Source organism: Oratosquilla oratoria, chromosome 4, assembly GCF_046742065.1.
Source record: "Oratosquilla oratoria isolate Oo_2021 chromosome 4, ASM4674206v1, whole genome shotgun sequence".
NCBI lineage: Eukaryota > Metazoa > Arthropoda > Malacostraca > Stomatopoda > Squillidae > Oratosquilla > Oratosquilla oratoria.
Genome location: NC_134780.1, coordinates 26,772,537 through 26,787,140, shown reverse-complemented (window position 1 = coordinate 26,787,140; position 14,604 = coordinate 26,772,537). Strand labels below are relative to the sequence as shown.

Genomic DNA, 14,604 nt, shown 5'->3' with positions numbered 1-14,604 from the left:
TAGATATGGATCAAAAGGTCTCCTGTCGGCATGCTCCGCCTTTGTAATCCTTTGTACTTTGCATAAGTGAACACACGTACCCGTGTTCTTATTAGCATATACATATATATATATATATATATATATATATATATATATATATATATATATATATATATACTGTATATATACAGAGTTAAAAACGACAGCATTCTGACATTTTATAATCTTTCTCGTATTCTTTAACTTGGATCCGTCCACCTGAGGGCGAGCAAAGATTATTTCACTAAGATTATCCAATATATTATTCTTACTACGTTTCGTCTTCAGAGAGAGATAATCAGGAATAACAGTCTGAAAAACTCAAAATGTACGTAGCTAATAATGCCTTTTCGAAGACGAAGCGTTGTTAGAATAATGTATAGATGATCTTGGTGAAACAGTCTTTGCTCACCTTCATATAATGGCCGTATGCAAGTCAGAATAGGGAAAAGAAGATTATCAACTGTCGAAAATGTCGTATATATATATATATATATATATATATATATATATATATATATATATATATATATATATATATATATATATATATATATATATATATATATATATATATATATATATATATATATATATATATATATATATATATATATATATATATATATATATATATATATATATATATATGAAGTAGCCGCTCGTGATGGGACACATAATCCACATTCTGCTATATTGTTGATGTGAAGTTCGTTGATCCTGAGCCTGGTGGTGATATTCCTGCTGACGTTACAGAATACCTCATAAATGGACTTCGGTCTGACTGACCCAACGTGAATGGAATAATGACCCCGATGTCATAATGAAATTTGGACGTTATTCTACAACTCGATCTTTGAGCGTTTTAAACAATATAATTATTCGTTTATATTAACATATTTACTCATTAACACGTGCCATAACAAACGAAATATCGACAAACACCTGACAAATATCGACAAAAACCTTCGAACACCTGAGAAATGACATCTACCTCTGTTTAGATTAACACTGAAACCCAACAAAGGTTTTACTAGCCCGGTCCATGGCACCGAAACGTATTCACATGCTATTCAATACTTTACCATTTTGGGCATTTTCGAGCGTGTGAAAACTAAACAGGGTTCAAATTTCCTTGCATGATATTTAAACGGCAATCTAATATAATGTGATGAACAAATTTCAAGTCGTTCTGGTGTTGGATTGGTAAAAAAAAAATATAATAATGTTTGCGCTGTCTAGCGAGGATGAACAAATTTGACCGATCGGCAACACTTATTTGTCTACCGAGTACCGATGTAAACAAAATAACCAAGCCTTCACTCAGGAAGAGCGTCAGAGCTGTTTTGTTTTTACCAGTAATTAGATATACACCAAAATGTCAGTGCAAATAGAAAAGAGACGCTTTGATTGTTCTGCTCTCCCAAAGGGTTGGAAAAGGGAGGAAGTATTGAGGAAAACTGGGCTTACATCAGGAAAAGTTGATGTATACTATTACAGGTCAGTCGTTAAACTTTGTCGAACCAGTTGTTCTCAGATTTTATTAGTATTAATTACTTGCTATTTTACACATATCCCCATCGCGCTGTTACAAAAATTAACAAAATTAAATATTTTGTTAGGAATTACACATGGTTTAATTTTACTAGGTTACTCCTTCCGAGTAATGATATTTCTTCAAAATCTTTCCCATTTAATTTTTATCCTAGTTGTTATATTGGTAATCAGCTTTAGATTATTTTTCATTTGCTAACTCGTGTGAAGTAATTCCCTTGTGTATTTACTGTGCTATATGTCAAGGTAGAATTTTGCAGAGCTTGCACATATATCTAGATGAAGTACAACAATACTTAACCAAATGTCTACTTTATATGGTGTAAGCAATAGGAAAATTAGAAATGAAATGAGACAAAATTATCCATACCATACAAAATTAATAAAAACATGTCAAAAGTGCTGCTCTTTGCATAGAATAATTTCCCTGTACATAAAAATTTCATGTAATAATATTAGTACAGATGTTTATTTTACCTATGATTAATGTGAATAAATATCTAGAGCACTGTGAGGGTGTTATCAATATGTATATGGAGTAATAAAAAATGGATACTTGCTGATGATGGTTTTAAAGATGTGATGATCACCTCGTTCTTCATCTTCAAAGCCCATCAGTACCCTCACCTCCAAATGGAGGTGGAGCCCCCAAGGACCAGACTCAAACTGTCATGTCATCTCAAGCTGACAAGATTCAAGCTGTCATCTTTGACTATCTTTTCTCCATTTTTTCAATATAGAGCTGACAACAAGGGACTGCGCTTCTGTTCTTCCCACCAGGAACAGACCTACCTTGTTGCAACACAGACTAGTCTTACATTTCTTTCCTCAGAGAGGGCTGTAGGACTGGTACAATCTATTATGGGGCTTTGTATTTCCAATCAGTGAAATTGAAGATAACAGATATTAATATGATAAACAGTGGTATGGAATGCTTTGAAAAATTATTATTTTCTTATTGATGCCTGTCAGTTATTTTGGTGACTGGAACAATATTTACCAGAATTAGGTGATATTCAAAGCTTCTTAATTTAATCAAATATGACATGACAGTTTGTGCTCATAGTTTGCTTATAAAATGATGAGTATTGATCTATTTACCTATAGGATCATGTTTTCTTATGAAATGCAAATGTTTTTAGTGTATTTTGGGAGAAATTGTATGAACATGCTAATACTTGTGTTGTTCATCTAGTAAGACAGTATGAGTATTATATATTATAGTTTTACTATTTCTCTCATCCAGTTATGTAACAAAAAAAAAAAAAGCTTTCATAATACTTTCATATCAGATTTGAAACAAATTTATGACTGGTGAAAGTTTGAATTAATACATTAGCATAAATACTGTGATTCATTTCAGTCCGAGTGGCAAGAAATTTCGGAGCAAGCCTCAGTTAGCTCGATATCTTGGAGACACTGTGGATCTGTCATCATTTGATTACCGGACAGGGAAGCTGAACCCCATGCTCCTCAGAAAGAATAAGCGACCAAAGGGTACACAGTTTGACTACAGGTAGTTATAGTTAATCATTCATGAAGCAAATTATTAAAGGTTATCATAGATTCATTATCTTATTACACTAGAAAGTAGTTTTGGCAACTTTTTGCTTTGTTTTGTTCAATTTGTTTCATTGGATGGTATTTATGGTGTAATTTTCATTATTTCAAAATATAGTTTGAGGACAGCTTTATTATCCTCTTTAGTGTCATGTATCTCAATGGGTTTGCTCTAAATCTTCTATCATAACATCCAATATTTATGTTGGTCTGAATGTTCCTATTATATGTATCCCGATATGTGTTAAGTGTTTTCTTGTTTCACCCCATTTAGCTCGTTGATCCACTTTACAAGTCTGTTCTGGCAGGGGATTTTATTCAGAAGATACTGAACACATCCTATTCTAGCCTTACCCAGAGAACAACACAGTATTTCTTACTTGAGTGACTTGTGGGCCAGCTCAGTGGCCTTTGCCAGTTACCTGGAAGCCATGGGTTTCCTGCAAGTTACATGAGGCAAAGGATTAATTTATTTTATTCAACCATGGAATGTGCTTGGGACAGAGTTTGGTATCGTTTGACTTGAGACTTTATTTTCACCTGTGTTGCATAGTAGTATAGAATTTTGAATCATCGACCAGAACAGAATCTGTAAAGAGCTTCATTGGGTCATACGAGCATTTGGTTTGCACTTTTCACCTCACTTGCTGTTGCCACATCAATTATGTTTATTCATTAGTTGACAAATTTCGCAAATGGAAAATGTACTTTCAAATGCCTGAGTACTGGAAAAACAAAGGAGGGCGTAAAATTCAGTGAAAAGTGCAGGCTTTTGAAAAATTTTTGCCCTGATTTTCCTGTCCATAAGATTTGTGGCCCCAAGGAAACTGGTCATGGCCACTAGTTCAGTCCAGAAGCCTTTCAGTAAAGAAATTTTGTGTTCATGTCAGGAAAGAGTAGTGATAGGACAGTATAGTATAATGTGCTCTGTGTTTTCTTTGTGGTGATCGCATCTAGGGCAACTAGTGTCTTTCTAGGGCAGTTCTGTGCTGGTACTCTTTTGATGGTGGGTGATGCTGCATGCATGACAATGCAATTCTTGCTTATCTTGGGAGTGATTTCTCAGCTGGGTTGCTTTCCAGGGGGTCTTTTGTGAAATATAGAATTCTATGTTCTATTGAGGGATATCTGTTTTGTGATTTGAGTGTGTATATGTTTTTGTATGGAAGTATGGTAGGGCACTAAGGGTTGATTGTTTTAGGTGGTTGAGTCAAATACTGCTAGAGTTGTTTTTATGTTACATTTCCTGGGTTGTGTTTGTATGATGTGAGAAGTGGATGGGCTTACAGGCTGTTGTATAAAAAAATGTGCGTATCATTTTCATGTGGTGCTCTGTAGGGAGAATTTAGGTTTCTGAATTATTCCAATACAAAAGTAGTGCAGAAGTAGATTCTATGGCGAAGTAAGATGTGAAAAAATGTGTTTTATGAAAAGTAAGAGGTACCACACATGCATTTTTCCAAATTCAGACAAACTGTATATATGTGTTAGTTTCTGTATGAGTATGTAAATATGTAGACCAACACCTTAGGGTATATAGATGAGTTGTTATACTTATGTTTTTTGTTCTGCTCTAGGCCAGCTCTTGTAAGTAGATTTGAGTTTACTTTTATATACATACATGTGTGTGTGTGAATTTTTTTCTCATGTAGTCGAGGTATGAGGAATGACGCCTCCCTGGTGCCTCCAATTAGACAGACTGCCTCCATCTTCAAACAACCTGTGACCGTAATCAAAACACAGCCTACAAGTAAAGTTAAAAGTGATTGCAAGCACGGAACTCAGGACAAACCAAAACAGGTGTGTGAAGTGATTAATCGAGACCAAAAATTATTTCTTTATCTTTAGGATATCACTGTCATAGATAAAGATTATATTTTCAAAATTAGTACTTGTACATTAAGAGTGATATATAAACTTAAAAGGGGGAAAGGCTCTTTTGGTATATATGTATATGAATGTATATCTAACCTTCATATATATTTAACAGATGCAATACTCTAACTTTGCATCATTAATTCCATTGTAACAAATTTGCAAATTTACATGGCTGTGTTTTACAGGTTTTCTGGGAAAAACGTCTTCAGGGATTACAGGCATATGATATTGAGGCTGAAGCTTTACGATTTGTGGAGCTGCCATCAGCACTGAAGGCTATTGGACCCAGTATTGCAGATGACACAGTTTTACAGGTTTGTTATTACATTTAACTGCAGTATGCTTATGAACTCACATAAATACTGCTCTTGTACATTTGTACTCATCTGTTTGTTTCCTACAGGTCTAAGCTATTGCCCATGGTAGTCTGTTCATAAGTTCAGCCTTCTACTTGGATTTGGTTCTCTGTTGTCATATTTAAATTTGGGAAGTAATTTCATTTATCTAGCGACTAACAAGGGGTGTCTGGACATGGTAGATCTGATGGAGGTGGGAGGGTAGATGGATTTTTAAAATGGCCAGCTGCACTGTCCATCTTGCAGGAACACCACAAGCAGGTACCCATCATTGGTCCTAGAAATGGGATTCCTGTGAGATAAACAATCAAAGAAAATCCTCCTCCCACCAATTTTCGTAATTTATTAAATCCTCACTACCATCTGGAAGTGCAGCCCCTCACAGCTGACCAGTGACTTCCCCCCCTCTAATCACTTGGTGACAAAAAACAGTTTTATATTAATACAATACAGAAAACAGTCCAACATTTCTCCCCAAAGAGGCTGGAGCACCCAAGTGCCATTGCCATTTGTTGTGAATTTCTAGTCAGTGAAACTTGAGTCAGTAATTACCTACACTGTTTTGACATGATAGATTTGTAAGAATTCTTGATACTGATGTGTCTTGTTTTACCAACAGAGTCTTGCAACAGCCTTACATCTTGTGAATGGGCCTATTGTTGGACAGACTGGACCAAAGCAGAGTTTGAAGGACAACCCTGCAGTGTTTTTAAATCCTGAACAGCCTCTTGTTGCAGTATGTACTCAACCATCATAGAAATATTTCATGTGTAATATATTAACAGGAACAGGTCTTTGTCTACCTTGCTCACTCCTATGCATTCAATATTTCTGTTTACCTTCCTCTTCCCCCTTTTTGTTTCACCTCTCATCCATGGAGCAGATGCAGATAACATCCCATTGGATTGTGTTATAAAGTCATCTATGCACATTTTTGGTCTTACATTTCTATCTTCTGCACACTTTCTCCTGCTGTACCAAAATGCCAAACAGATCCAAAGCTTTCACCCCATCCAGTCATCCATCCATATCATTCTTTCTCTCAAGTTCACTACTCTTCTGCTTTCTACACTCTTCACAACTCTTTCCACATCACCAAGCCATCTTAACAGTCTGGTTTACCCTGTCACAGAGCTCTCTTCCATATCTCTTCACGGCCTCAGATCAACATTTCTCACTTTCCATTCTTGAAATACCTGTAATTTTTCTCAAACACATAAAGTCAAGAGCACCCAGTCCGTTTCTTTCAGCCTGTCCTACATTCCAAGTCTGTGCTTCATAGAGCATAGTGGGCACAACATTTCATACCACCTTCTCTTTGCACTCATCTCAGATATCTTACATTCATTACACTTTTTGTTCTGTAAGTCACCTCTTCATCCACTGCTTCATGTAAACCCAGATACTTAAAGATTTACATGTGGATGATAAACAGGTATTGCCATTTTAAACATTTCTCTTATGTGATTGATTTAATCTTAATTATGTTCTTTAGCCCTTTTGCCATCAAAGGGTTCGCTAAACAACCCACTGAGGGGGTTGTGCACAGCTGAATGAAGTAGCCTGGTAACAGATAAGAGATAAAGGATAAGTGCCACTCAATACAGGTGTTACAGGGAGTACAGTGAGCGAAACACATATTGGTTTTTGTTTTTACTTGATTGATGCCTAAAAATTGCATTGAGAATGGATGATGTTCAGTTGACATGTATTGGTTAACTTTCATCATTTGTCCTTTCACATGGGAAATCACTGAGGATCATTAGGTTTTGTATTACTTTTGCATATTCATATTTGCATATACCAAAAGGCCCTTTCCTCCCAATAAGATGAATTGTAGAATTGAATAGTTTTAATGCCTGTTCATGTCTTACCTTTTCACAGAGTGACCCTTCTTTCTAAGATGTTGAAATGGGAGGGATGGTTGAATGTGTTTTTATTATACAGGGGAAAGGGTCTTTGTACATAGATTTATAGAAAATAAAGTTTTAAGAACTTGCCACTTCATGTATTTTTAACTTATATCTTCTTTATGCAGGCTCTTAATATTGAAGAGGATGACATACTTGCACAAGAACAGCGAGTGGACCAGGCAAGGGAACGACTCAAGCAAGCTCTTAGGGGACTTGAATCATGAAGCACACTCTCAGGATGTAAATTTCATTGTAATAATTGCATCAGTCTTAGTATATTTTACTAACTTGTCTTCTTTTCAGAGGAGTGGAGGTGGAAGTAAATTGTTGATTGAGAGAAACAAGTAAATGGCTTGGGGGATTTAAAAGTAATGAAAAATAGGCATTTGGAATGGATGCAAAGAGGAGATTATACGAAGGGGTGATTGCGCCAACAGTACTTTATGGGACAGGGACATGGAATTTAAGGGAGGCAGAAAGAACAAATTTAAATGTGTTTGAGATAAAATATCTGAGAATTATGGTAGGAGTTACAAGGTTGGATAGAGTGAAAAATGAGGTGAGAAGGTGAGCTGAGGTGGAAAAGGAAATGGTAGACAGGGTTGAAGAAGGAATATTGGGATGGTTTGGACACATAAAAAGAATAAGTGCAGAAAGATTAGTAAAAGATGTATGGAAAGCAGAGGTGGATAGAGTAAAGATGAGGGGATGGCTGAGGATGAGGTGGATGGGTGGGGTGAAAGGGGCATTGAGCAAGGAAGGGAGAAGGCAGGAGATGGGGGTGAGTGGAGAATGGCTGTGAATAGATTATACTGTGGTGCAGGGAAGGGAGGGGATGGGGGGATTTAGGGAGTGGTTATGTGTGAATGAAATTTTGATGCAGCCTGAAGGGATTTTTCCCTGTCTTCTATTTTTCTGCACTAGGGGATGGAGAGGGGAGTCACCGATTAAGTGAAGCAGCCTTGCTATGGATGTGCTGTGTCTTGCTGCATTTCTTCTGACCCAGGGTATTAGGCAGAATACAGGGGTGACTTGTCATCCATGAGGAACTGCTAAGATGAGAGTGAGAAAAGTGTGGTATAGGTGGGAGTGGGTATGTGCCACCTGATTTCGGCTACCTCTTTGGTAAAGGGGAAAAGCCCTTGGTATATAAAAAGTTAAAGCCTATTTTTTCTTAGCTTCTCTTTTTATATAATATATCAAATATTTTTGTTTATTATGTGCCAGTGAAACATTCAGCAGTTTTCCTAAACGAAGGGGCTTTAATTGAAATGCACATATCACTCTCAACCCCATAGGGGATAATAATAGTAAAGAAGCCAAGTGTGTAAATAATAGTTACAATCACAGACTTCAGACAGAAGTAAGAAAAGACCACCACAGTGTACAAGTAGTTCATACATACATACATATACCAAGGCTTTTTCCCCCTTACAAGGGAGGTAGCCAAAAAGAAAAAGGCATAAAAAGTAGTTCATACAAACTATTATATAAACTAGCTACAACCTTGTTTTCCCCTCCCCAGTTATGGAAGAGGGTTACGCCATCTGCAAGCTGTCATTATGTATGGTTTTATTTTTTTGTAGTCGTGTGAGGTTTATTGTTGTCTAAGGATAGTTGTCATGTGAAATCAATGTTTGCAGTTATTGCCATTATTGATCAACTTTAAATTTTTCAGGTGAACCAACATTGCATCTGATACCAAGATGTTGGACCATGCTACTTTAGAACCCCATAAATAATTTCTCATCCTGCATCACCTCTAGAAGTAGAGGAGCATTTATTCAAGAAATGCAAAGACCCATTTCCAATGGAACAAAAAAAAATTGCTATAATTTTTAAAAATGCTCTCGGTATGTCTTGAATTTTTTTTTTTTTTTCTTTTTTTTTTTTTTTTTTTTTTTCCTCTTTTCCAAGAATGTTTGGTATCATGGCATGACTGTTTTTTTCTGCTGCACTGATCTTATGTTTAGCATGGTTGAAGGGAAGTTAGTCATAAAGGCAGTCCAAAAGAAAGTAAATGTGAATGTTTCACTCTATTGAAACTAGTCAAGCACCATTTGCTTGTTATTACACACTTTTTATGCATATAATGTCTTTATTCAAAGGGTGATAGCCAAACTTTTCATAAATTCAGGGTTTTTCAACATTATAGTGATTAAGTGTGATATATTTACATACATTTGATAGAAGGTGGTAGGCTTTAGCAGAAAAGTGCTGTAACAGTATCAATGAAGTGTGACATATTGATTGAAAATGGTTGTATCATAATTAGAGACAGAAGACTGACTATACTTTCAAGCAAAGTAAACATTGAAAAATGTGTGATGTGTAGAAGTACAATCATATTAAGAATGTGTTGTGGTTCAGTACAATTGTGTGCATTGTGGTTGTTCATAGTACAATCATTGTGGAAAGTGTGATGGTTCAACCATATGTGCCCAATTGTGTCCAAGATCATTCATCTAGCATCTGACATGTAATCCAAGAATCTCCATGATTCATTGGATGTCATATATTGATTTTAAAATTTGTAAATACGGGATACATATAGTTTATTGGGGCTTGTAGGTAATATATTTCATTTATGAATACCTGGACTTGGGTGCCCCCCTCCTGTAAAGAGGGAGAGGGGTTTTGGTATGTGTATGAGTACCATTGGTAGGTGTTTTACTGCATTTTTGCATTATTGCCAATGTTGTGTGTGACTTCACCTGCAGGTCTGCATCTGCTAAAGAAACACAACAACAGAGCACAACTTTATTTAATGTAAGACTTTCATTTAGAATGGAAATTAAGTTTGTTTAAATAATGTATCATGTACTATCTTAATTCAGGAAGCCACATGTACCTCAGACTTGCAGGTATCTTACAACATCCATCAGGTAGACAACATTTTCAATGGTAGATATTGTGTTAAACAGCTATGGAAGAATATGATATTTTTCTCAACTTATTGTTACTAAGAGGAATGTCTAGAATAGTAATTGGTTATAACATATTTTGATTGTGGTTAGTGTCAAAAACTAATTTGAATCATAAAGAGAAATGTTAATTTCAATATTAGAATAATTAGTAATTTTAATGTTTAGGTAGAATTGTAAAGTATAGGAATAGAATAATAATCAGGGAAGAAATAACTTTAGATGGACAGAACGTGGTGTAATGCAATGCATAAAGTACTTTCAAATTTAAACTTTTATTACATCATTTGGAATATCTCCAGCTAAGTAACAATGTACAGTGAAAAGCAAAAGTCATGTTACCCTTCCGGGATTTAACAATGCAAATGTTAGCTCTAGACTTTTTTTTTTTTTTCCCCCATATATATAACTATTGGGTCGGTGTATGCTTGACTTGGGTACCCCCATATGAGGGATAAGGCCCTAGGGTATGTACATTATAAAGACTTCAGTTTCCCCATACGAGGTAACTGCATTTACATAAATGCCTTTCATTGTAAGGCAACCTCTTGTACAGGATAATATATTTTCCATTGCAATTATGTTTACACCGTTAAATTCAGGAGGCGTCACTCATTTGTTTTTCACTATATACTTGTGTACATGTAAGTATGGATTTGTGTGATTGTATGAGGAGAGAAATACAGTGAAACCAATAGCAGATGGAGTCATCAGTAACCTGTAGATAGTTCCAGAGAATGTCATTATCGTATGAATTGTATCAGTTTTGGCAACATGCAATTAGAAAGGTAAAAAATTTAATACAATAGATCATGAGGAGGAAAGTTTTGAAATGATAGTGATGGTTCCTTGGGGGGGATCACTCCCAAAGCTGGGAGTGTTACGGTCAGACAGGTAGTGCATTACAGTCAATGCGTTACTGATTTTAATTTCCTTTAGACTGATTTTGATAAAAGAAAAAATGATGTGGAGAAGTATTCTTATGAACATACTCAATAAAATAATACCTAAACTACAACATTAATATTCCCTATTCTAAAACCTAAAATAACCAGAGCTGGGCACTTGCATTACTGCATCAGTAATGCATTACCTATCTGGCTGTAACATGCCCAGCATAAGTCGCACCTCCAGGTGAAAATAATGGTGTTACTGTTTAAAAGAGATATACTGGAAAATAATTGTTTGTAGGTTAAATGACTGGAAACCTGCAGCCCCCCACCCCAGGGGGTGAGCAGTTTTCAGGCCCTCCTGTAGTTCTCTCTGAGAAGAATCATTGGCTTGTTTGTATTGTATGGGTGTAACTGTCTTATCATCAGCTTATAGTAGCAGTAAGAGAAGGAGAACAGTCACAAGTCATCATCAATCTTATGCGAAAAGGTGGAGGAAATAACGTCGAAGCTGAAAGAGAAGTGCCTAGTCTGGAAACCCAATTTTCAGTATTTGTGTCAGGGCTGGTACTAGGAATTGTGGGGCCCAATTAGTAAATTTATATTTTCATGTATGCCAGTCTTAGCAGAAACATTTAATACTTCATATACTGAATAATGAAAGACAATATGAAACTTAATTTTCTTATACAAACATAATTACCTAACCTAATCTAACCAACACAACCTAACTACCCCAATCTAGTCTAACCGAACCAAATCTATCTCAATTCAACTTAACCCAACCAAACAAATATAACCTGATCAACCTAACTACCCTAATGGAGGCAACTTAATCAACACAACCTACATTCATACATATACCAAGGCTTTTTCCCCCTTTCAAGGGAGGTAGCCAAAAAGGGCAAGGCATAAAATCACTCCCACCCATTTCATCCCTAAATACACTCCACACCCCTCCCACCCTCCCTCTCATCTGAGCACCTCCTGGATGACGGGTCATCCCTGCACCTTGCCCACCGCCCTGGGTCAGAAGCAGTGTCGCAAGACACAGCACATCCACAGCAAGGCCGCTTCATTTAATCGGCGGTCCCCCCTTGCATATAAGGAGAGGACGGGGAGAAATCCCTTCGGGCTGCGTCAAAATTTGCTCACACATACCACCTTTCCCCCACCCCCCTGCCCATTCCTCCTCATGCAATCACAACATCATTCATATACAACCATTCTCCACTCACCTCTGTCTTCCGTCCTCTCCCGTCCTTCCTCAACAGACATTCCCCTCTTCCCCAAAGCCCCCTTCACCCCATCCATCCACCTCATCCTAGGACGTCCCCTCATGTTCACTCCCCCCACATCTGCCTTCCATACCTCTTTTACTAGTCTTTCTTCACTCATTCTTTCCATGTGTCCAAACCATCCTAATATTCTTTCATCAATCCTATCTCCCAGCTCCTTTTTCACCCCTGTTCTCCTCCTCACCTCCTCATTTCTCACTCTATCTAGCCTAGTAACCCCCACCATACTTCTCAGACACCTCATCTCAAACACATTCAAACTCCTTCTCTCTTCTTCTCTTATGTTCCAAGTTTCTGCCCCATACAGTGCTGTTGGCACAATCACTCCTTCATACAGTCTCCTCTTTGCATCCATTCCTAGATGTCTATTCCTCATTACACTCTTTAATCCACCAAGGCATTTACTTGCTTCTCTCAATCTACATTCTACCTCCACCTTCACTCCACCTTTTCCTTCTACATTTGCACCCAAGTATCTAAAACTATCCACTTCCTCCAGTCGCTCTCCCTTAATGTTCACTTCCAGTCTACTGCCACTTTCACCCCTTGTACATCTCATCACCTTACTTTTACCCACATTTATCTTTAGCTTTCTTCTATCACATACTCTCCCAAACTCTGCCACCAACTTCCTCAATCCCTCCTCCGATCCTGCCACAAGCGCAGTGTCATCCGCAAACAACAGCTGGCTCACCTCCCACTTTTCTCCATTTTCTTTAACCATCTCCAATCCTTGACCCACTACCCTTGCATTCACCTCTCGCACCACCCCATCCATGTATAAGTTGAACAGCCAGGGCGACATAACGCATCCTTGACGAAGTCCCACCTTTACCTCAAACCACTCACTCTCTCCATTTCCAATCCTGACACAAGCTCTACTACTCTCATAAAAACTCTTGACAGCTCCCAAAAGCTTTCCTCCTATCCCATAAATCTGCATAACCTCCCACAGTGCCTTTCTGTCTACCCTATCATAAGCCTTTTCCAGATCCATAAAAGCCCAAAAAACATCCTTCCCCTTTCCTATAGCTTTCTCACATATCTGTCTTACCACAAAGATCTGATCTACACAACCTCTACCTGTCCTAAATCCACACTGTTCCTCACCAATTACTCCTTCTGTTCCTCTCCTAATCCTCTCAATCAAGATCCTCCCATAAGCCTTCCCAACACAACCTAACCTAGTTTAACCCAATCTAACCTAATATAAGCAACATAACCTAAATAACCATACCTAACCTAAATTAACCCAATGCATCCTAACTTTACCTAAGCTAACCTAACTCAACCTAATCTAACAAGTTAACCTATTCTATATAACCCAACACAGCATAATCTAATTGAAAAAACCTAACCTAATCCAACCAAACCTAACCCAACAAAACCCAACTAAACACAACCTAATTTAACCTAAATCTACCCAATCTTATGTAACCTAACCCAACCTGATTTAACCTAACTTAGCCTAAGTTAATTTAACCTAAACCTAACCTATTCTAACCTAATTAAACCAACCCAATCTAATTTAACCCAAGCTAACCTAGCCCAACCTAACTTAATCTAACCTGATCTAACAACCAGAACTATCTTCACTCATCCTAATTTAACTTTACCCAATTAAACCTACCAACCTAATTTAACCCCAAAAAAATGTAACCTAATCCAAACTAACCTAATAAAAATCAGTAATCTAACCTAGCCTAACTTAACATAACTAACCTAACCTAACCTTGACTGACAGAGCAGTATATATGCATATATCTTACTCTGACTTTTTGAGGATCGAGTTTCATGTCTCATGAGACTGGGGAGGGCATATTATTTCGGGGGAAGATATATTAAGTATAATTTACATAGGGGAGCATAAGTTCCATATATGATACAAAGTGGGGGAGTGAAAATTATTTGTATAAAAATGACTGGGGGATTTGAAATTCAGAGGTGCAAATTATTTGTACAAAAATGACTGGGGAATTAAATATTCAGGGGAGTTCATATTAGATGTGAAACCTGTTCCAGCTGGTTTGTGTGTGGGTACTTCCAACCTATGACCATCAGCACATCACTTAGCAGCATTGTGAGACCATGGCATGTAGAAATCAAGGTGAAGAGGAAAAGTAGTTTTGGAGCAAATTTAATGACCTCTACCAAGCTTATCCATGCCTTTGGAAAATAAAAAGCAATATGCTGATAATCAAAAGGAAAAT

General features: G+C 37.0%; 1 protein-coding gene across 3 annotated transcripts; it reads left to right on the top strand.

Moving 5' to 3' along the window:
* The first annotated feature begins 1,256 nt into the window (after positions 1-1,256).
* Positions 1,257-10,906, top strand: MBD-like (methyl-CpG-binding domain protein 2). 3 transcript variants are annotated; one of them, XM_076183716.1, is made up of 7 exons: positions 1,257-1,521; positions 2,939-3,091; positions 4,830-4,935; positions 5,199-5,327; positions 5,989-6,105; positions 7,408-7,534; positions 8,961-10,906. In XM_076183716.1, the coding sequence occupies exons 1-6, from the start codon at positions 1,400-1,402 to the stop codon at positions 7,504-7,506; spliced, it is 726 nt and encodes a 241-aa protein (XP_076039831.1). In that variant the 5' UTR covers positions 1,257-1,399; the 3' UTR covers positions 7,507-7,534; positions 8,961-10,906. The 3 variants fall into 3 exon arrangements, with proteins under 3 accessions (XP_076039831.1, XP_076039830.1, XP_076039829.1); XM_076183715.1 differs by having other exon boundaries at positions 1,266-1,521; positions 4,788-4,935; positions 7,408-7,522; XM_076183714.1 differs by having other exon boundaries at positions 1,287-1,521; positions 4,788-4,935.
* The last annotated feature ends 3,698 nt before the right edge of the window (positions 10,907-14,604 follow it).

What these genes read in the sequence shown, in the direction of transcription:
- MBD-like (XM_076183715.1), top strand. Translation starts at nt 1,400, where the DNA reads ATGTCAGTGCAAATAGAAAAGAGACGCTTTGATTGTTCTGCTCTCCCA. An exon ending in GTTGATGTATACTATTACAG is followed by an intron (nt 1,522 to 2,938) that starts GTCAGTCGTTAA and finishes GATTCATTTCAG; the next exon opens with TCCGAGTGGCAAGAAATTTC. An exon ending in CTCAGGACAAACCAAAACAG is followed by an intron (nt 4,936 to 5,198) that starts GTGTGTGAAGTG and finishes TGTGTTTTACAG; the next exon opens with GTTTTCTGGGAAAAACGTCT.